The sequence below is a fragment of the Microcebus murinus genome, chromosome X (genome assembly GCF_040939455.1).
Source record: "Microcebus murinus isolate Inina chromosome X, M.murinus_Inina_mat1.0, whole genome shotgun sequence".
Taxonomy (NCBI): domain Eukaryota; kingdom Metazoa; phylum Chordata; class Mammalia; order Primates; family Cheirogaleidae; genus Microcebus; species Microcebus murinus.
In genome coordinates, this window is record NC_134136.1 from 51,000,875 (window position 1) to 51,024,422 (window position 23,548).

At 38.8% G+C, this 23,548-nt stretch overlaps 1 protein-coding gene across 4 annotated transcripts in view; it reads right to left on the minus strand.

The window, feature by feature from the left end:
- The window catches only part of TENM1 (teneurin transmembrane protein 1), a 779,956-nt gene that overhangs the window by 101,581 nt on the left and 654,827 nt on the right, over positions 1–23,548 (minus strand). For all 4 annotated transcript variants that reach the window (XM_012759551.3, XM_012759555.3, XM_020284904.2 and 1 more), the window contains 2 exons: positions 14,060–14,203; positions 7,499–7,748 (listed from right to left, as the gene is read on the minus strand). In XM_012759551.3, the coding sequence (XP_012615005.1) occupies positions 7,499–7,748; positions 14,060–14,203 (394 nt within the window). The remainder of the gene's footprint in view (positions 1–7,498; positions 7,749–14,059; positions 14,204–23,548) is intronic.

A 23,548-nucleotide genomic window follows, 5' to 3' on the forward strand; every position in this document is an offset into this window, starting at 1 on the left:
ACATCTGTTGTGTACATTCCTTTGCAATATTAAAAAGCTTCTTAACAAGTTGAAAGTATGAGGGTTTTCTCATGACAGAATGTCTCTGACATCAAAACTGCTGCATCAAAACAGTTTCAACAAAACATCGTGTACATCAACTATTAGGGCTTGTGTCTTCTAGTCATCCATGTTCTAAGGGGGCAACTGGAGTGGGGAAAACAGAACTGTCAGGCCAGAAGAAGCAGAGCACTTTGGCAGCTCCTGATCTATAAGCCTCTTGGCCCAGGGTATTGCCTAGGGCATTTCTCTCTCGGACCCAGAATGAGGCTTCTCATATAGGGGAGGCAGTCTGTGTACAGGCCTGATTTTGGGTCAAGTCTGCCTGGGATTAAAAGGCTATAATCATCTTTGAAGTACAGTCATTTTAATTTTAAAATCCTTTTAAATCTGGCCCTTATGTCATTTTGAAAACATGAAGATAACAAACCTTTTTTATCTAAACTAGAAAATGTTCTTATTCTTTGGAACGTCAGGGAAGAAGAAAAGACACAGAATTATTTCACCTGAAGCTATCTGCTACATCAAATTCAACTCTTTTTAAAAAGAACCTTTCTAGGACTTTACTAGTTGGGCCACACGTCAAGGTCCACTGAGTTTTTTGTTTCCTTGGCCCCTCTCAAAAGGGTAGGTATCTTGTGTATTGAAACAAAGGTCAGCTGGTAAGGATGGGGAGCTCTGATTAGAAACCTAGCTTTGGGCATTTGCACCTCTTTCAATTTCTTTGTTTCTAGATACTCGCCTATTTTTGTGGCCTCTAAATTATAGGGTGAGTGTGCTTGAGGCTGGCTTTAATCACTGTAACATAATTGATCTTCCTGAAGGAAGTTTAGTTGTGAAAGTACTAGAAGGACCTCATTAAAATACGGTTTCATCTACAACAGATTCTCATGGTATAGAGCCATTTGTGTGGCTACGAAAGGTTTTGAAATTCTTGGGTGATGGCAAGGAGAGGGAAGGCGGATGGTTTGACTTTCTTGCAGCTGCTTCTGATTCTGCTAATAATGTCACTGTGAATTTGGAAAGATGTCCCATATTATGCAGAGCAGCTTCTCTCATTAACATCTCAGAGGGAGGAAGTGAAAATGACGGAATTTATTTCTAGTGTGTGACCTTGTTCTGTCTCAGAATTACTTTTAGTTAAGGATTTAGGACTGAGCCACCACCAAAGTCGGTCTGCTATTTAGCTGGCAAGTGACTACATGCTGAGTTGCCAGTGTGTGAGCTCTTCACAAGGGCCTGGGCCCATCCGTGGGCTCTGCCACCTGGCAATGGACCGAATTGAAGCTTTCCATGACTTAGGAGGAGAAAGGAATGGGATTTCAAGTCTTTTTAGAGCAAGAAATGCTACCAATGATAGGGTCTTTAAGTTGCTCTTTGATTTTCTCTACAGCCAGATGATGAAAAGGGCCATTTACTCTTCTTTTTTAATTTAAAAGAAAATTATTGAGATATGATTTATATACCATAAAATTCACCCTTCTAAAACGTACAATTCAGCAGTTTCCAGTATATTCAGAGAGTTGTGCAACCATTACCATCTTCCAATTCCAGAACATTTTCATCATCCCATGAAAAAACTTGGTACCTATTAGCAGTCACTTTCCATTCTCCCCTCCCTCCCTCAGCCCCAGGCAACCTTAATCTGCTTTCTGTTTCTATGGATCTGCCTCTTCTAGACATTTCATATAAATGGAATTGACCATTCAATATTGGTCCTTTTGTGTCTGGCTTCTTTCACTTAACATAATGTCACATCTATTCTTTTTATATTTTTGTGAGGTGAGATATAGAAAAGAGGGGATATGTGAACTTTGCAGTGTTGTCTAGTGACCCAGTGTCATGGCAGTTTGGCCTGCTCTGTGGTGGCTGCAGCCCTTTACTTGTTCTTCATGCTGTTCTGAGCTTCTTTCCTTATTCTTGACCGGAAACATTTGATGCTGAAGAATGGACTTCCTTTTCTGTTCATCTCTCCATTGCCTTCTTCCTTTGAATGTCCAGTGCCCACTCCTGTCTGCCACTAACTTCTTAGAGCTGTTAACTCTAGCGGTAGCAACCCTTATCCAAGACTACCTTTTCCCACACTCTTGGTTCTATCCCTTACCCTTATCCCAACTTACCTGTCTTGTGTTTTAGGGCCCTGTGTTCAGCTAGCAGTCCCTTTGAGAGGCAAGCTGATAAATGAATCCATGTTGAGGGACTCATGGATGCTTTTAGCTTGATGGATCATTTTAAAAGAGGTTCTAGTGTTGAAGACTCTTACAGAAGGAATGTCTTAACTCAAAGGAACACATTTCTTAGACTGGAAATTTTGGGCACTGTGGAAGGCCAGCGAAGATGTTTTTAAAAGAAGTACAGAGAGCCTTTGAGGTATGTCTAGCTAGCAACTCACATATATCTTATCTCATCTCTCATATCTTTGAGTGCCACTGCTAATACATGAGATCAAAGTGGGGAGGTAGCCATCTCTTTCATCTACATGTAGTGTTTTTAGTATTTGTAGCTTCAGTGTTGCTAACAAGGGAATGGTTTCATGACCATTTCTCAGCTATTAGCAGAGCTCTCAAAGCCCAGGTTCCATTTATTCCGTCAGGAAAGGGCTTTATAAATTCTACTGCCTCTCAGCATGCTAACTTCCCCTAAATGGGTGCTATTCCAGTTCTACTCCATTCCTAGTCAACAATAGGAGTCAAGTCCAGAGAACATTGTGAGAACTATTAAGTAGTCCTGGAAAGGAAACAGTAAAATCTCGAGAGAAATTTTCATGTCACATTGACATTCGTCAAGTCCAAATTACTCAAGGTACCAAGAAGCATTTACCAGGCTCTTATTTTCTTCTCTCTTTCGTTTTTAAGGGAAGGACAAAATAAATATCTGGAGAATAACATAATCCTGAACAATAGCAGCATGAGGTTTTTTATAAAGAATAAATCACTTCCAGTCATGCTTAATGGGTTTTCTAATAGAATTGTGAAATTAGAAGATGAGAGAGGAGCAAGGGGATATTACAAATTTAAATTCTTGCAAAGCACTTGATATGGTGTCTCCTGTTTTTACTTATATAATTATCCCTGATAGTTTTATAAAACCAAAAAGTGGCCCTGAGGCCATAATAATAAAAAAAGAAACAGAATCATAATTAATGAGAAATAGTTGAAGGACTTGGGGATGTTTAGACTGAGGAAAAGAAAGCTCAGAAACCTCTAATAGTTGTCTTCATAATTGTGAAAGTTCGTCAGGTAAAAGAGGGAAGTGACTTCTGTGCCATTTCAAATGCTAACATTTGCCACTACTGAGTGGATGTTTGATGAAAGCAGATTTTGGTTGAATATAAAAAAGAGTTTTTTAGCAGAGTAGTCCAAAGATGCAATGGGCTGTCTCGAGAGGTATTTACGTTTCTCATTATTGAAAGGGGTCAAACAAAACAGAGATGATAAATTACCAGGTATGTACTGGGCATAATGTTGGATCTGATACTCTCATGGATCTTACTAATGCTAAGCTTAAAAATCTGTGATGTTACTTTTGTGCTGCAGAAATGTGTGTGTATGCATATGTACACACACACACACACACACACACATATACACGAAGTTTTAACATAGGACATTTAACATAAATCTCTAGTGAAACCAAGACCTAAAAACTATCTTACATGGAAATGACTCTATCTTTGAAAAGTCCTCAGAGAATATATTTTTGAAGCTCCCTTAGGTTTAATTGAATGATCTTATAAGCTTCCCTTCTTTATTATCTTACTTCAGTCTGCCACTGTAAGGAAGCACTAAGATGTGTATATGCAGATGAAATCTGCGGGAAACAGGCAAGTGAGTACTACAGACTTAAATAACAATAAATAATATTGTTTATCTTGGCATATTTCTAATGATAATGATATCATTATCATTAGAAAGGACTTTTCCTTTCCCTCCCTGTTCAGCCATTGGGGTACCAGCTAGAGGAATTAAGTGATTGGCAACCAGTGAAAAGAAAGTTATTTTTGAGGTCAGATGGAAGAAGCTCAATTGGGGGAAGTTTGGATCAGTAGGGCTGAGGTAGGAAATATCTACAGCCTTCCAATCTTCAAAATGTCAAGGGTCACCTTGTTCAGTGTGGCTTAGTATGGAACCAAAGGATGGAAGAGAAGGAAATCTAGAAGAGCATCCATTAGGGGCAAACTATATGTCCTCCCAAAATATCATCAAATTTTGGGCTGAGTGATACATATCTGTGGCTCTCAGAACAAGTTAAATTGTATAAGACATGTAAGAGGATGTTTGAGTATAAACTTGAAGTCAATTTTCACAGATAGAGAAGTAGAGAACACAATAGTTAAGTTACACAATAAATAACCTGACAGAGGGTCAAGATCTACAAGGCTCTCTATAATAACCTGTTGACAGTATTGCTTCTCATTCACAATTTAAAATGGAACCAATAACATAATGACTATATTAGTCTGTGTTTCCAAGGAAACAGATGATTCAACCAAGTAAAATGACTAATTTGCACAGGGTGGGGAACAATTAAATTAAATGATCTTAACAAAAAAAAGCTGGTACAAAATGAAGTTTTTATCTAAATACAGTAAGTAGAATTCAATGAACATTATGGTTCTTAAGATAGCATCGCCTTATGAAATCATATTATTTCTCCCCAGGCAGTTTAAATCTGGAAAAGTTATAAAGCAAACATGTAAATCCACCAGTTATATGCACAATGTACAATGAACAGTATACATATAGGCTACTGATCAGGAAACATGCCTTTTTAAAAAAGTGAATCTGATAAGAGCTATATTATTTTCTGAGCAAACATGACAGCTAATGGGTGTTGACATAAACTGGTTTGATGGTTTTGACTCTAGTCCAACAGTTAGGGAGTTACCTGTCAATTAGATCAAAATGATCATGTACATTCAATCAGCGTAATTCTCTGATGGCCAATCATGGGAATGTTGGAATGGAGAAGGAAGAATTGCCTTTTCTCCTTGAACCTAATGCAGGGGATCTTTACCTTGAGTCTATGAAAGGGCTTCATCTATAGGGACAGGTTGCTGATGGGAGCAGGGGGGTCAAGGGAAGGAAAAAAATGTGACTCCTTAAATCACACATGCAATTTTGTGTGTTTTTTCTAAGGAGAGGGCCCATAGCTTACAGTAGATTCTCAAAGGAATCTGAGACTAAACAAACAAACAAAAATTTAAGAAGAACTACTCTAAAGGATCTGAGCTCAGAAAAGCCAGCTAGGGAGATTCATACTAGGTGAGAGAGCCTAGGTGTGCGAGCTCATAGTGTGTACGTACCTATGTGCCTGAAGAGCTGTGACAGTGAGAGAAAACTGTCTGAGAGCAAGAATGAATAGAGGCATTGGACAATACTTCAAACTGTCAGAAAATAATTTTTCTTTATACTGAGAAAATCACTTTGCAATTAGGGTCCAAGTTATTCTGTTTTATACTTCAAACGGCTTTGTGTTGAAGGTCATAAGGTACTTTGGACTAAAATGCAAATTTGTAAACTGTTAAGGATCCTTGACCAAAAGAGAATCTCATCAAAGAATGACAATTGTTCCTTCTTCAATAAATTTGCATTTAAATTACAGAGGAAAGAACAAAACTTAGCTGGAGATTTATTATATTAATATTGTTTTATTTTGTTTTTAGATAATTGTACTGTTTTTCCTTTGAGGAGTTAGCCATATCGGGGCTGGGTATATAGGCTTTATAGGGTTAACTATAGTTATAGCTATAGGATCATCAAGACAAAGTCTCCGTCTACCTGACAGCCAATATGCATGACTGGAAACATTCAGATGTTGAATGAATTGTTCAGTGCTCCCATCCATGTTTGGCATCATGTACATAGAGCATCCCTAGGGTTTTGAAAACAATGTAGCATGTTGTATAAATCATTTCCAAATCCAGGCATACACCCATCTTGGCATGCCTATTGACTTTTCAGTAAGTAGGCAACCAAAGAGATATACTGCTGGAAATGACAAGTCCCTGTGAGGTGTGACATCCTGAGGTACATAAACACTTGATTAGGATAGGGTGCCATGAATTAGTACCTTTCCAGACTCTCTAGATGTGCTTTGTCTTTATAAAGTCTTAACTTTACAGTCTATTTTTTTTATTAGCCAAGGGATTTAACAGCTTTCTTCCCTATGACAGCCTTTGCAATTATAATTAAGAAATGTATTAACACTGGATTGAATTAATGTGAAAAATGGATGGGGGCTTGGGACTAAAAGATTTCCCCAGCTAGGTGTGAAGGAATAACTCAGTCTGAGAAAAGGGAGGTAGATTTCAAAGCAAGCATGAGAATCTGAAAAATTTCGAGGAATGCTCTTATCTATTCAAATTTCCATGTTTGTGTGAAGGTAAGGTGTTAAAGTGACCCAAGACTTCTCATGTGTTTTAACTGGTATTGATAGTGCTATATACACCTATCCGCTATTTTTGGTCACTATTTTTCAGGTCATTGAGGAGATATCTGAAGCAAAAATTGTTTTATGGAGTAGTTCATAGAATGGTATCAAAATCTTCAGAAACAGAGAGAGACTTTTAGCTTGAAGTTCTAGAGGCATTTGTCAGGGATAAAGCTACCATAACCAATTAGAAAGAAGGGTCTCCTCTGGTAACAACTTACCCAGGGGAGAGGAAACAGGATTGTTTATCCCTAATGGGATAGGAGTGGATGCTTCTCTTTTCTAGGATCCCAGAGGATTTTTATTTGTGTCTTATAGTCTCAGAAAGGGAAGAAATAAGCAGATTAAACCGTGGTCAATTTAGTTGTAATCTTTGTGTAACTTCAGGATGTGAAATACCAAAAACTATGAATTCCCTACCAAAAGTGTCAAAATATTTTGTACTATCAAGAAAATTCTTAGAACAGAGTGAGAAAATCTAAAGATAAATGCTTTAATCATCATGGAGTAGAGCTTTTAAGGGTAAAGAACTAGTTCTTCCTTCCTTATCATGTTATGTAAACATGGACTTCCATTTTCTTCTTTATGAGATGAGCACTTCAAAAGACTGGACCTGGAGATTTTAGAAAGTTTACTCTTTTGGATCTGGTAATACCTCTCTCCCTGCTAGAATGCAATAGATATTTTTGACGAGTCTTTGTAGCGGCCAGCAGTGGATGAGTGACTTACCTGAGCACTTGGAATTATGGAGATCCATGTCAGTGACAGCAATGTACACAGGGAAGGACACCCATAGATACAGGGATGTCAACACTTCCTGGCTCTTCAAAGCAGTGTTCAAAGTTTCCTTTAAATAGGAGGAGTGGGCATGCTGACCTTTGCCCCTACCCCTGAATCTTAATTCAATGCTACCACAGGGACAGCTGCATTTTCTGCTCCTTCTGGCAATGCCTTGTCTCTTCATATTATCTTATTCTAGCTTTTTTCTTTATCCACTAAGCAAACATAGAGATTAGAGGAGACTTACCTTAATTCCAAAATACTAACGGAGTTTCCCGAGGGAAATATTCGCCTTACAAAATTGAAGTCGCCAACATACACACTGCCATCAGGGCCAGAAGCTAAGGCGACAGGAGCAAATAGTTTGTTGTTGTGGGCTGGGCCATTGCAGTTGGTGCAGGCTACACTCCTTTGGTGCCCATTACCCATTATGGTTGATATGACTGGGGGCTGCTGGGAAATGAACATATTTTCTCCATTCCCTTTATGTATGATTCCTAGATCCAAGGAAAACAAAAGGAGAGAAAATAAAACAAGCAATTACCACATAACCTCAGCAGCATTTTAATTTCTCTTTCATTGTTCAAAGCAGGAAGGAGCTTTGGCCTGGCATAAGAGAACCTGAGAGTGAGACACTCCACCCTTGATTTTGTTTAACTGCATAATCACAACAAATAGTAGCGTAACACACTTTGCCTCAGTTTGTCTATCTGTGAAGTGGGGTAATACAACCAGTCCCTTTAACACTGATTCTGAATGCCTCAATAAAGCATTTGATGGCTAATTTTAATGATCTGTTCATGCTGGGCTCTGTGAATCATCTGTGGCTAATTTTTCTTCTCTTGCTAGCTCTCTTCTGATGCCTAGCACACACCTATCTGACTTCAAATTACTCTCACTATGAAACCGGTTCCTGAAAAGAGAATATCAGTCAATTTTAATATTAACCTTAGCTAAACACAATCAGGGAGGTAATCTACTTCTGTGAAAAGGAAAGAAATCCTACTGCTAGAATGCACTTCAAAGATGTATGAAAGGGACTTGAATTTTCCACTCTTTTGGACCATATCACACTATCATCAGTGCAGGAAATAGAGATACTGACTTACGAAAATGCTTTGCAATCATTCTGTTTGGGCAATCACATCCACACCCACAGCTTCAACTTTCATCTCTGTGTGCTGAAACTTTCTCCTGTCCGAGTTCTCACCTGACATGCAATTTCCAACTTGACCTCTTTTCTTGGATGCCTCACAGGTACTTCAGCCTCAAAACATTTTAAAACCGAACTCATTATATTTCAACACACCCCTCCAACACCAAACCCTGCTCTTCCTCCTGTGTTCCCTACTCATCTCATGAGTAGTATCGCCATGTGTGCAGTTACTGAAATTGGAAACCTGGGCATCACCATGGCTCTTATTTTTCCCTCATCTTCTAAATCTAATTAATTACTAACTCCCATTGAGTCTATCTCTTAAAATGTGTTGCAACCAGTTTCTCTTTCCTTGTTCCTAGTTTAGCCCAGTTTTTCTTAACTTTTTGGTCTCCTGATCTTCATGCTTACCTATCTCCAAATTTTCATTAACACTCCTGTGGCTTAAAATCTGTCAATAGCTTCATAGCCTGTATAGGATATGGGGTGCATTCCTTATTGTTAAGGCACACAAAGTCCTTCATAATTTGGCCCTTGTTTACTTCTTCAGTCTCTCCTCTCATTGTGCTCCCATTTGTATCCTGAGTTCTGGTCAGAGCAAACTACTTACAGTTACTTTCACATACTTCCATTCTTTTCTGCTTTTGTACATGCTATTCCCTCTATCCTGAAAGCCCTCCTCATTTCGTCTGCTTGGGGAACTTGTACCCATCCTTCAAAGCTCAGCTCAAGTCTTCCTCAATGCTCTGTCCAGGCATAGCTAGTTACTCCCTCCTCTGTGCCTATAGTTTGTTTTCCATAGCTCTATTATAACACTTACCACATTTTGTGATACAGTTTTCATTACTTCTCTAGCTTTCCCATTAGAACATGAATGAGCTCCCTGAAGGCAGACCCTCTGTCTTACTCCTTTTGTATTTTAGTGCCAATCCCTGTAGCCAAGTCATTATAAGTGCTCAGTACATGTTGAAAATAGGCTTTGAGTCTCTTGTAGTTTCCCTGTCCAAATCCCAATGATTTTGCAAACCCGCTGAGCCTGGGCAGGAAATCCAAGGAACAAGTACTGCTGTGCTAAATAGCTCAAGTCAGGCCAGAATGAGCCAGGGCAGGTAAAATATCCATGTAGTGAGAAGGCACGCCAATGTGTCAGACTGAAGTCACTGACAGCAAATGAACGAATGCAGTTATACAGTATAGCCTTATATTTTCCCCTTTCCCCCTACTGTCTCTCTCTTTGGACTGCCTGTTACTCTCCCTAAATATGTCCTGAAATGTCTTCCATGGTTTTCTTCCCACTTTTTGTCCTACAGTCCCACATTAGAAACTATTGATCACTTTGAGACGGGAATATTTGCTGGCAAAAATAAATAAGAAGGTAAAACATGCATAATACCATGGCGCCAAAGTACCATTCGGAAGGAACCTTCCAAGAAACAGAAATCCAATCCATCATACAGTCTTTGGATTTTAAATTTAAGTATTTTTACTTTTCCTTCCAGGGTGATTTCTGGCTACTTTTTCATCATATGATTTGCAAGAGCAGCTGTGAGTTTATACCCTAACAAATTGGTCTTTTATTGTAGAGCTATGAGATATCTCGAGGATCACTACTTTCTTATTATTTTATTAATAACTTTATTAGGTGGTAAAGACCTTTCTTGAGATTTAGAATAGTTAATTAAGTAAGATTAATAGGACTGAACTTCATTTCCCCCCCAAAATTTAGTTGCAGTGTGATCAATATTGCAATTCAAATGAATTGGGAGGACGTGAATGAGAACTGGAATGACAGCTGCACAAGATCATTGAAAAAAAACCTCCTGATGATTGCTAACTGAATATTCAACCAATGAGACTATGATATGTTCTTTAATAAATGAGGAAACCATTGTTTAGCATGTCAGCACTTCAGCAATACACTATAGAGTATATCATTCAAAAATCTTTCCAATTATTGGCTTGGAAATACCAGATTTGCTATTAACATCTATTTTCACAGGTAGATCTCCATTTTTTTATATCAATATAACAGTATAGATAGCAATTACCCTCAAAATGACATGTTATTACCAGGCTCCTGGCAATTTAAAAACTAAAGATGGCTATTCTAAACCATTCTTCTAAGCCTGCAATTCTAAAACTCCCCTTTTCTATTAGAAAGCCCAGCACTCCATCAAAGAAGAAGAATGATTAAAGGAAATAAAACATAAGGCAATGTACTTTCTGATTACATCTCAACAATTGATGTCTTGCTTTCATGCAAGGCACTAAAGTGCCGTGTACTGAAATTACCATTCCTGTTTAAAGCTGAAGCAATCAAAACAAAAATGGGCAAACCCCTTTTGTATTGCCCTGGAAAAATAGATCATTTTGAAGGGTGTTTTTGTTGTTTTTAGAATCTGTTTAACCTTCCATTACATAGAACCAGGGCATACCATCTAGCAACAATGATTTAACACCAATTCTTCTGCAAAAGGTTGCTTTGAAAATATTTTGTTTATGTTCCTGGAAATCTTGATCAATTACTGCTGCCTCCTTTCCAGTTTATTCTGCCACACATGCTTATTTTGAAAAGGGAATCAAATGATCCTAGGACAGCACACATTTATATGAAGGCCGGCTTCCTGCTAAGGATTGGGTGTCTTGTTTACAGTGACAATGAATCCCCACTGAATGGTGCCTACTGCACATTTTCTCCTGTAAGTTTTCCTTTTCTCTGCCAAAAAGCCAAGTCTGTTGTGTAATACAGTAAGCATACTTTTTTAAACACACTACTCATACCTTCCTGCTACCTTGCTCAGAACCTCTTTTGAAGCTTATTAGTCTGAAATAAAAATTCCGCCTGAAGGCCAGTGGGTGGCGCTTCATGCTGATTTCAAAGAAGAAACCATTTTTCAGGCATATGAACGACAAGGGACACAATGCATATTTCTCTTAGTACTTGACTGAGAAGATATAAACATCAACTGAGAGATCATTCTCTCCCAGTAAAACCATTTGTCGACAAACTACTGGCCTATCTCAGAGGCTACATTAAAAGAAATTCTTTACCCAGTTCAGACAGATGACGATACCCAATTAGTGCCCTGGATTGTTCTTTTTAATAATTTCGAACACTCAACTGGCAGGAAACATTAGGGGATACGTTTGATAAAGAGATACACTAAACAAATAGCTTAGCTCTGCAAGAGATGTGCACATTTTTCTCATAATTTTAAAGAACCAATTCTTCTTAAAAAGAATGAATATGCCCTCTGTATTATCACTCAGAAGATGTATTTTGAAAGAATAATGTTGCAAAACCCAATTTTCTGATTTTTAAAAAATCTCAGTGAAAGTCAAAGCCATCTATATATATCAGGTATAATATTTGGAAACAATTCTCCACAACCAATGGTTAATTGTCAGGTAAATATAATTGCAGCAACTGAAATGACAAATGGTCTGAAAACACTGCCTGCTGGAAACTACCCACTGCATAATGATTTTAGAGCCAAAGAAAAACTGAAGAATAGAATGGCAGCAAACATCCAATATAATTACAGGTGTCTTTTTAACCAGTGAGAGGAAATTGGGAGAAGATAGATTCTTGTTTCTACTCTGCTATCTGTCTCAGATCAAAAAAGTGGGGTGCCTAAAGAGTTACGCTTTTTCTGGAGAGAAGTGGAGTGGGGGAATTTGGAAAGACGTCACCCTTGCCTTAATCAGTCAGAAAAGACTGTCTGACCTGAGGGGGAAAGAGCATTGCTTTCTAAATTGGTCTTCCCAAAGCTGCTCCATCACACTTATCATTCCTGCTTCTAAAACTGCCTTTGTGGGTGGGATTTAGACTTCGAAAACATCCCAAGAGAGGTGTTCGTGTCCAAGGTCGGGCTGAAAGGCAGCGGCAGAGCTGGCTTCAGATCTGTTTCCTGACAGGTGTGACCATTTCCTGGTTAGAGATACAACGCATCTACAAATAAGATGATGAAACGAACAAACATTCCTTTTTAAAAAAACTATCCAAAGTATGGCTTCTTTCTCAGAATAGAATTCTCAGAAGGGTAGAGACAGAGAGCAGATTTAGTGGGGCTGTGGGTCAGCACAAGAGATTTTTGTGGGGTGATAAAAATATTCTAAAACTGGGTTGTGGTGATGGTTGCATAACTACAAATTTACTAAAAAATCAGTGAAGTGTACACTTAAAATGGGTGAATTTTATGGTGTATAAACTATACCTCAATAAAGCTGTTGAAAAATTATCAGTAATAACTTGGTACCTATTACCTAAAAACTCACTGCCTTTAGGTACCTATTACCTAAAAACTAACTGGGGTAGAGAGACGCATTTGTGGAAATCAGGATTCCCCAAATCCAACTTTCTCAATGACTCCTTCTGTTCTGAACTTTTTAAATTCCTGTGAAGCAAATGGTAAGAGGCTACAGAGACTGGGAGCACACAGCTGGGGACTGGCTCGATTGAGGTCATTTCCCACTTTGTGTTTAATGTCAATGACAGGCATTTGAAAGAGACAATCCATACAAGCCAATAAAAGTGAGTGGAAAAGAAACGGCTGCTTAAAATGTCAAACTCTTTCAAATCAAAACAAAAACCTAATAATTTAATAAGTGGCATCTGCCCTTTCGTTTTTGTACTTTTAAAACTGTAGCTTTCCTTTTGACAACAGAAAAAAAAGCTGACATTTTATATCTGTGCCTGAATCTTTGCTCCTCAAAAAAAAAAAAAAGATAACTTGAAATGGAATTTAGAATCTTCCTTGAAGGAGGGGGGAGTAGGAGGCATAAATGGGGGCACACAGCAAGGGACTCATTCACCTTCAGGGTCCCACACTGAAGGCAGTGTGGGATCATTTCGTGCTAGAAGCAAATCTGGTTAGCTTTGCCATTCAGACTTTCCCAGCCTATGGGGCTGGTTGGCAGAGGTGATTGAACTATGGTGCAAATGAAGTAATATCATGGATGTGATTATAAAATTGATCTCTTCGCCATGGTCAGTTCATGGCTTTATAAGATAACCCAGCCTTAGCCACCTGTTCCACAAAGGTAGGATGGATACAAAGATAGATGGACAGAAGAGTGTAGCTGCCTCAATACATTCTGATCCTTAATTCTGGGAAAATAACCCAAAGTACATGTCCTACTGCAGCCTGTTTAGATTCTGCCTCTTTAGATAAAAAGAAATATGATTCTGCAGTGAAAACTTGTCAGTAGATGTTCAGAGGAAAGATGGATGGAAACACCAATAACTGGTTTCCCAGTAGGATGCAACAGGAGGGGGAGGAACTTGGATGAGAAGTTATAGCCAGGTTAGCAAAATCAGTTTGTCTGGGGGAAGCACAGGCTCAGGGGCCACCTGTGGTCCCTTTTCCTGATTTATTTAACATTTAAATTACAAACTAGGAGGAAGTGACAGCAGGAAATGTGATCCAAAGAAGGGAGAGATTGAAGAGGAGAAAATTCTGATTCTCACCACACTAACAGTACTTCAAAATCAAATTATTGTATTTGAAAGGAAATGTACTAATTTGGCCATCTCTAAGTGGTGTTCTTACAGGTAATTTTTCTCTTGTACTTTTCCCAATTTTCTGCAATGAATATGTATTATACAGCCTTAGGAAAACAGTATTAATAAAAATTTAAAGAGCTGCTTACCACTTTGAGGATTCAAAATGTGATGCTTGTTCAAGGACCAGCCTCCTAGGTTAGAAGCATCCATCTCAAAACCTTGTAAAACAACTGTCCTTTGCTCCCAGAGAATAAAGTCAGGGCATGTCTCATATTCATATCCCACAGACACTGCAAACAAAGAGTTAATAGCACATTAGAAGGCTTTAAAATATTTGTTGCATGTTTACACCAGCTGACAATTCTGTGGATATTGCATTCGTTACTGAATTCTGATCTGAGTTGAAATTCGACTGCAAATGCCTTTTGCCTAGCATAGTATAGCATTATACCTAGCACAACATCGGTCACCCAAAAGTGATCCGTTAGTGCATATTGCATAAATATATGAAGGAGTAAGTGAATAAATGCTGTCATTAGGTTGGCACCATATATTTATGGATATTAAGCTTTATTCTGGGCTTTTGAATTAGAGGCTGTGCTGTAAAACTGAAGAGTGAAGCTCTCTGCTGGATTAAGCTGTAGTAGTATAATTTCCCTCTGCCTTTGTAGAAGAAGAGCAGGGAGGGCTGGTTTCTTGCCACTCTAGAGTGAAAAATGCTCTCAGGAAGCTGGATTTGGAGTACTGGGTCACTTATACAACAACTAACTACACATAAAACTAATAAAAATCGATTTACCTAATTTATATTTTTCTTGTGCTAACTGGCCTTTAATTTGCTGAGAAGACTAAGTTTGCTTAGTGTGCTGCAAGTGTAAATTCCACTTTGTGCTCATTATGTTTTGGTTTCTGCATATAGCTAACCAATGGGACATCACCCAACATTTGGCTTCAACTTCTATGCAGCACAGATGTTGTGCATTAAACTTGGAACCCTGGTATGCCACTAAAATGGGAAGTGCAGAATGTGTTAGTTTGGGTGTCTCTGCTCTACTGAAATATGTATGGCTCAAGTATACCAAGTCCCAGCTATTTCCCAGTTGGTAAACCTGCTTACCTGTTGGAAGCTCAGATTTCTGATTCCTGAATTTAAAATGCTTTCTATCCTCATAATGCTCTAAGCCTGAGAATACTGGCTCATAGCACTGCATATCCAAAGCTGCTTTCCCCCTTTCTGGCAGCTTTAGATAGCCCCAGTTGGTCCGTTTTCTGCTATTGCTTTTGAGTTGCTTGTCTCTACCTGACTCTTCAGATACCTGTGGAAAGCGTAAGTCCTTCCCTTGTCATTTGGTTATGAAAACTGGTGCTTAAACAATGCCAGCATAATAGATACAAAAATGAAAACTTAAAGCAAACTTGTCTGTTTTGGCATTAGGTGAAGGGAAAAGATGGCAATGTGAGTCAAAGTGATTTGTGTGTGCATGTGTATGTGTGTGTGAGCACGTGCACAGATAAGCCAAAAAGGCCTTATGATTACAAAGACTCAGTTCTCTGACTTTGCATATCATCTGTGGCCAATTTTAAATTGCAGGCTGGCTTGTCTCTGTCATCCACTCAACCAAAGCTTAAAATAAGGATCAGGACTGTCTTCATGAGTGTGGCCCATGCTTAGAAGAGCCCAACACTTGATTTAATGCTCTGCTGTCATCATCTTGTAACTCTTAATACTTTTTTGTTTTTGTTTGGAGACAGAGCCTCACACTGTCACCCTGGCTAGAGTGTAGTGGTGTCATTTTGTAGTTCACTGCAACCTCAAATTCCTGGGCTCAAGTGATCCTCTTGCCCCAGCCTCCCAAGTAGCTGGGACTACAGGTGCATGCAACAATGCCTGGCTAATTTCTTTGTATTTTTAGTAGAGATGGGGTCTAGCTTTTGATCAGGCTGGTCTCAGACTCCTGAGCTCAAAGGATCCTCCCGCCTCAGCCTCCCAGAGTGCTAGGATTACAGGCATGTGCCACCGTGCCTGGCCTCTTAATATTTTTTAATCAAGAGACTTTGTATTTTCATTTTCATTTCAATGGGCCCCATAGATTATGTAGTCCATCCTGGCAAGGATGCCTTTCTGTCAACCATCAGTGGTGAAAGTGAAGACTCTTGGCAATGCAAACTCATTTTACTATTAGCCTCAACCAAGCATTATTAGCAAAAGAGGTCAGTGGGGATGGGGGGAAGACTAATCAAAAAATTTTCCATTTGGAAATTATTTGAGGATCATCTGTGCCATTGTTGTTCTCTATTGAGGTGGGCGGAAATAGAATGTCAGAGGGGAAAAGTATCTCAAAGGTGATCCAATTTAGGTTACACTCATGGCATGAATGAATGCTGCCTATGGTCTTCCTGATATCTCATCATAGCCCCTCTACTTGCTAAAACAACTCTGGCAAAATGGAAAGAGTTGGTTTCAGAGGAAGAGTCAGAAAAGACTTCGACTCTCTTATCTGTCATTAACTAGCTATGTTGGATCAGGCAAGTTATTTTCCATCTCTGGGAGCTGTGTTCTTCACTGGTAGCAAAGCAGGGAGGGGGTGACTAGAGTTGGTGTTTCTCAGAGCCTCGTGGGTCAGGGAGTACTTTATTTTGAATCTGACAAAAGTTATGGATATTCTTGCTAGAAAATGCATATGCATGCAAAATTTTGTATATAATTCTAGGGGGTTCACTGATTTCCCAAAGTTCAATTAAAGATCTCAGATTAAAGACTCCTGTACTAGATAATCCTTTTAATCCCCCTTGAGCACTAACACTCTATGATTCTAAATTGCATTCCTTCTAGATTACATTTGATAAGTTCTGGTTGAAGATCAAACCCAAAAGCCAAACAGGACTCTGTATCTCACGTTGGAAAAATCAGGTGGTTAGAGAGCACACTAAGGGCCATGTTGGTGTGTAGAATAACACGGTTTCTGCTTCTCTTGCCAACATTTAAAAGTCTTGATTAATAAATAATCACAACAACAATAATTACAAGTTCCCTTAAAGCCATCATCTCCTTCCCCACAGTACTCCTGGCAATTACTGGATCTGCCTTCTGTACATTGTAAGCCTGGTGAGCTCCCCTAGAATCTCTTCTCCGGAAGGTGATTGCGCAGTTTTGCAAATAAGTAGTGTGCCCTAGTGACCTCTGATGGTGGTTTGGAGCCTTCTTTTTCCCTCTCAGTAACAGTTAAAGATCCTCCCAACTCTGTAGCAGGAAATGCTTACATAAAGCATTAGTTAAAGAGTTCTCAATGCAATGGTAATGAGACATCGGTACTCTTTTCACCTCCTCCTATCTGCTCTCTGAATTGCTCTCCAGTCCACAACAAAAAAGTGCATTGGCTGCAAACCCCAAAATTATATTACTTTTTTCCCCTAGTCACAGCAAATAGCAACAAGGTAGCCACTTAGGAAGTTTCCTCTAATTTTTATTAGATTTACTTTCTCCCAAGAAACCTCTATGAGCTAATAAAGTTATAATTTATACTTAAGACTTGCCCAAAATTCCAAGTGACTTTAATGAGAATAGCTGTGTGTTGGGGTATTTCTATATGGGGCTCCTTGCTCAGAGTAACAAGGCGAAGTTTCTTCCCAACAGCAGCCCACTTTAACATAATCCTGGAACTTGCAATCAGCTTATGAGAAGGCAGACATTTCACCCCATGGAGTTGAGCTTCTCTGCACATTCATGAGAACTGGCAAATATAATAGCAACCAATCCTAGATTTCCCCTCATGGAAGCAGACTGCAAGGTACTTAATGACTACTCTTTTTCATATATTAATAATTAAATATGGGGGGGAAGGGCTATATTGGGGCTGGTGCTGAAAATGCTGAGTCGTGACACCACGCTCGGCCTGATACTGTGACAGCTGAGCCTCAGCTAAGTAAGCATAGTGGACCACTACCATTTCCCAGGCTGCCTGTTGCCTAGCACATCTGATCACCAACACAGCACAGGGCAGGGCACCAACTCAGCCTCTGGCGCTCTGGAGTGAGAAGTAGGGAGAACAGTATAACAGGAAGGAAAAAAAAATCTTCATCAATATTTCAGAGGAGCTGCAGAAGGTAGACTAGACTGGCAATGAGCAAGGATAGGTGGACAAGGGGTCGTGGACTACATTTTCCAGGGGTTGGCACAGAGGGCTTGGGCTGGCGTGCAGAGATTGGGAAGGCAGTTGAGAGAGAGAGAGAGCCATTAATTTGGAAGAATACTTTCTCTGAGCCATGTGATCACATCCCTTGTGACACCCCTAATTCCATCTAGATTTCTGCCTTCCTGTATTCTCTTTTTCACCTCTACACAGAGATATTAATATAATGTTTCTTAACCAAGGATAATTGATTGTCAAGATAGGCTTGTTACTTTTGCAGAGGATTTTGTCCTCTGGTCACAGGATTGCACCTCTGACTTCACTGCTAGTCATCTTGTTAATATTACACTAACTCGTAAAGACGACTGAGTGAAAGACTGTAGTGTGCTCCCCCAAAGCCATTTGACATTGGAAAAATAACTCTAAATGTTTATTCTACTTATTAGAGCAGCAGCATTTCTATGACATAAGGACTGCAAGAAGGCTGAGGCCACAGTGCCCCTGACACCCAGCTTAGTTATTGTGATATTCATCTATAAGGTGTAGGATAGGAGACTGACGTTAGGTAGCCAAGGTAAACACGCCATGCAAAGAAGCTGATGTGTGAAATATGACAAGATTAAGCAGATGACTTTCAACAGCTTCAGGCTAAGGCTTCAAAATTCATAATGGTTGCATTTATGAAGGCAATAGATAACTAAAAGTAGTCTGATAGTCAGTGCGAGAAATTTCCTTTTTACTTTCATGAACTCAAGGAACATCTAAAAATAATTTCATGACATTTAAAAGGTAACTAGCAACAAAATGAAAACCTTCTCCAAAAGGAATCATCAAATAGAACAATAAATATTTCTCTTTGTTTTAAAATGCTAGCTTAAAGCAAAAACAAAAAACAACAACAAAAGACCTAAGGAACCAAATGAAGGCCATGGCAACAATACACCAAGACTATGTAGATAAAATGCTATCTATTGAAAACAGGTACCTGCTCTCAGAGCTTCTTCTATCTTTTCCTATTCTCTAGTGATTTATCCTAGGATAGGATGAGCCCAGAGGCTCCTCAATTTGACACATTGCCCAATGGCCCAAGATGCTTTGTTTACCCATTATTCCTAGCTTAGTAAAAGTGACAGAATCAGGTGTTGAATTTTTATCAAGTGCCTTTTGGCATTTATGGAAATATTCACATAGGTTTCCCCTTTAATCTATTAAGATAGTGAATTATAACAATAGATTTCCTAATGTATCATCTTTGTGGTACTAAAATACACTCTACCTGGTTATGATGTATTACCCTTTTAGTGAATCACTGGATTTGATTTGGATCTGTGTCCTACCTATTTACAAAAATAAGAGATAAACAAGATGGTATAAAGAATGAGGTAGTTGAATAATGAGAAAGTATAGGCAGAAAAAACCAAAAAGGATCCAGAAGTGAGGTAGCTATGCAACACTTTTGCTAAGACGTCCTGTACACTGAAACCTATTACTATGAAACCTTTTTCTGGCTGCTTTGTCCAAGCCTAGCTTGGCTGCATACAAACCAACCTGGAGGACATATGTGCTGCCAAGGTAGAGTGATATACTGGCTCACGTATGCATTTGTGAGTGCCTTTGTGTACCTGTGCACTGTTCTCCCGTCTTTTGGGTAGGCTCGCCATCCCATTATATAGACAAGATTAAGGGGTCACTCTGCGCCTCCGTTCTTATTCATTTGTTTGTTCAGTTATTCAACAGATATGTACTATTTCATGGATACCTCCTGTTGATAGGCACTATGTGGCCCACTGGGGATACCAGGTTGTACAAAACAGAACAAGACAGCATTCTCTCCAGTAGGGGGTTACATTTTAGTGAGAGGAACAAATATAAAGAAGAAACAGATACACAAGGACATACACACACATATAAATTGTGATATATATTATGATGGGAAAATGTAGGGTATTATGAGAAAGCATAACAGAGAATTTATAGTATGTTGGACTGGGGAGGCAAGGAAAAGCCTCTTTATTGAGAAAAGGGATAAAACATTCTAGGCAGAGAGAGCAGCATGTGTACAAGACCTGAGAGTCGGTATCTTTGGGAGATCTAAAGAAGGTCAGGATGGCTAAGGAGTCAGTTTCTCTCTATTGCATCAAAAACAAGTGAAGAAAAGTAACCCTCCCTGTCCCGCCCAATAATAAAATAAAACAACAGATTACTATTCTCTAGCAATATTTAGGCATTTTGGGGGGTGAGGTGGAGCAGTTTCAGAAATAGATTCACCTTGAAAATGGACTGGCTATACTTTGAAACAATGTGATTGATTAAAAGGGATGCAATAATGTAATGGAAAGTAAGGTGCTGTTATTTAATGACTCAGCAAACCTCCACTGAGTTTTTCTATGTGCCAGGCAAGTGATCTGCTAAGCACTGCTGATACAGTGGATACTATACAGGGCAGGATAATTTGTCATGTGTGAGAGAGGCTATACCCTGAAAGATAACTTTTGGAACTTTTATCCACGGTCTTCCTAATAATTACTGCAAAAGTCTTATGACCTAACATTTGTATAACATATAACAGTTATGCACATTTTTTCTATATGATCTAATTTAAAGACTCACAAGAACTCATGAGGAAGATATATTTATTCCAGTTTGATAGAAGAGATCATAGAAACTCAGAGAAGTGAAGTTACTAGTCCAAGGTCATTTGGCTAGTAAATGGCAGAACCAGAGCTCAAACCCAGTGACTCACAGGCAAGTGCTTTTGTATTCTATGCTAGATCACAACTATTAAGGGGAAGACCCACAATTTATAACTGCTAAATAAATAACTTTTTATTTGCTTAGAATTTAAGAGATAAGAATTGGAAGCTAGGGATAGCCTTGAAGCAGCAGTGCCATGTAACTTGGTTGGCCAAAACAGTGCCTGGTTATGTTGTTGTCTAAATGTAATTATTAAGAGCATCTCCTTTTACTCTCAAAAACATCTGGTTTGAATGATGAATTATATGGTCACTCAATATTGAAGGGATACTGGGAGGCAAGACTTGCTGCCTTGGAAAATAAGCCACATAATTTGATAAATCATTCAATTTTTGTATCTTCTTGGCTTATCATCTTACCAATACCTTTCAAACTTTTGGGCCTGAAAGTCATGATAAGAAAAAAAAATTTCTTAATTGTGACCCAGCATGCACATGGGGAGATACACGCGTGCGCGCACCCCCCCACACACATATATGTACATATAATTGAAACAACAGTTTCCGAGACAGTACTCTCTTAGTGGCATCACTTTCTGATATTTTCTCTTTTGTTCACCTTGGTTCTATTACATCCCATTACATTCTACTCCATTTAAAAAAAAAATTCTGGTTGACTCACCAAATGGATTGCACAATCTACTAATGGATGTGTCCGGCAGTTTGATATGGGCACAAGATCACTTGCTTACCAGAGTATTAGTGAGCACCATCTGAAAACCTTGCTAGGTCCCAGGCACTCTTGCTTTTAGAGGTCCTGTCTCACATCTTATCAGACATATCAAAATGTATACAACTTCTATCTCGCATTAAACATATTTCATATGTAAGTGTGAAACTGAGTGGCAGTTGACAAGCTGAAATAATGCTCCATTTTGCAGACACTTATTTAAACATTTATTAATGTTGATTTTTAGGTTTTCTTTTCATATTCTGGTGTCAATAAACTTGTTTTTTTAGGTCGCAAACATTTTGTAGGTCCTTGAAAAACTCATATCCTTGGCACTGTGCCTATAAAGTTGAATGGATAAAACAGCCCGGCTCTCAGTTAACGATTATGAATTCATGAGTGGAGAGAAATGATGAAAGATTATTATCCCTGCTAGCTTCTCTGACAGAAAACCACTGGGGCGTTGAATTGGGTACTCAGTAAGGTGGGGTGGTCACTTTAGTGAAGAGAGGCAGCAATGAAAAGCATACAGAACTCAGGACTGGGACCCCTGAGTTTGAATCCCTGCTCTGTATAGGACTTGAGGCAAGTCCCTTTCTCTTTCTGAATTTCAGTCTCCCCCTCTGCAAAATGAAGATCATACTAATCCTGCCATGCCTACCAGGCAGGAATGTTAGAAGGATTAAAATGAGATAATGTATGTGAAAGTACTTTGCAAATTGTAAAGCACTACCCATTTATTATTAAAAGAGGCAGTGGATGCTATTTTTGTGGCTGCCCAGCTTGTTTAGGTTTTACTGAAGGGAAATTTATGAACACTAAAGCATTGTTCTCAGGAATGTTTTGTGTGCACAAAGCAACCGTAGCTTAGCACCTATTACTATTAATGTACCCCCGTTTCTCTCTAACACAATTTAGACAGACTCCTATGTGTTGTGAACCTTTAGGAAGTCTAGTTCTCCCAGAAACACCATTCTTTCTTGCCAAAGTACTGTACTAAATAATTATGCAATTGTTGTTGCCAATAACCTTGAAGAAAAATAGAACTGTTTATAGCAGTGCTACTAAAGGATGGCTGATTTCCTGAACTTCCAGGACTCCAAACCACTGCAATTTAATTTAATTAAAATAAAGACCAAGCAGAATGCATTATTACATATTGATAATGTATGCAGACACAGGCGGACATCGGGAATTATTCTGACAAAATTCACATAATGGATGCAGATCAGAGCCCCTGAACAAGCCAGTTTGTCAAATTAAATAAGCCGTCTCTAGAATTTTAACAGCACTGTGAACTTAACAATAATGATTTTTTACATTGTTTTGCAAGCAGCGTAGTTGGGAAAGAAACTAAATAAAATACAATGATTTCCAGACATCGTACCTTATTTAGAGCCAGAGAATAAAGCACACAAAGCACTAAAGCCAAATTCTTTCAAATGCTCACATGGAGTTTTTAGCAGAGGAGTCTTGTCCATGCATCAGACAACAAAATCTTTAAGCTGGATGAACTAGTGATTGTGGTTTTTATACTGGAATCCTGGGGGTGATTTTACTCTTCTTCCACTTGATCAATATTGTACTTAGATTAATCAATCTTATCAGTTGCCATTGATACTTCTCCAAGGAAGGAGTTCACACAACCTCTGTTTGTAATTTATTCACTCTGGTATCATTCCTCCAGTTGCAAAGTCTGTTTATTTACCAAAAATGGTGGGATACCCTAGGATCTCAAGCACTCTTTTTCTCATTTTGGCTGTCTCTCAACACTATTCTTCTTTTGTGACATTCTAGCCCTTAGAGATCACACCAATTTCCCATAGCTGAGCTATGTGGCAAACAAGAGTCCCACATTTTAAACTAAGTGGACATTTCAACTTAGATATTCACCATCACTTCAAATTCAGTTTGTTTAAATCGAAACCCCTCCTTTGCATCACCCAGAAATGGGTGGGCCAGGGATTCATACTTTACTGTCACAGGAAGGAAGAAGAATGAGAGACCTTTCTAGCCACAGTTGTAACCAAAATCTTTGCTATAACTGGGACTGTAGGAATGTTGGTCAAGACTTGTATGAGT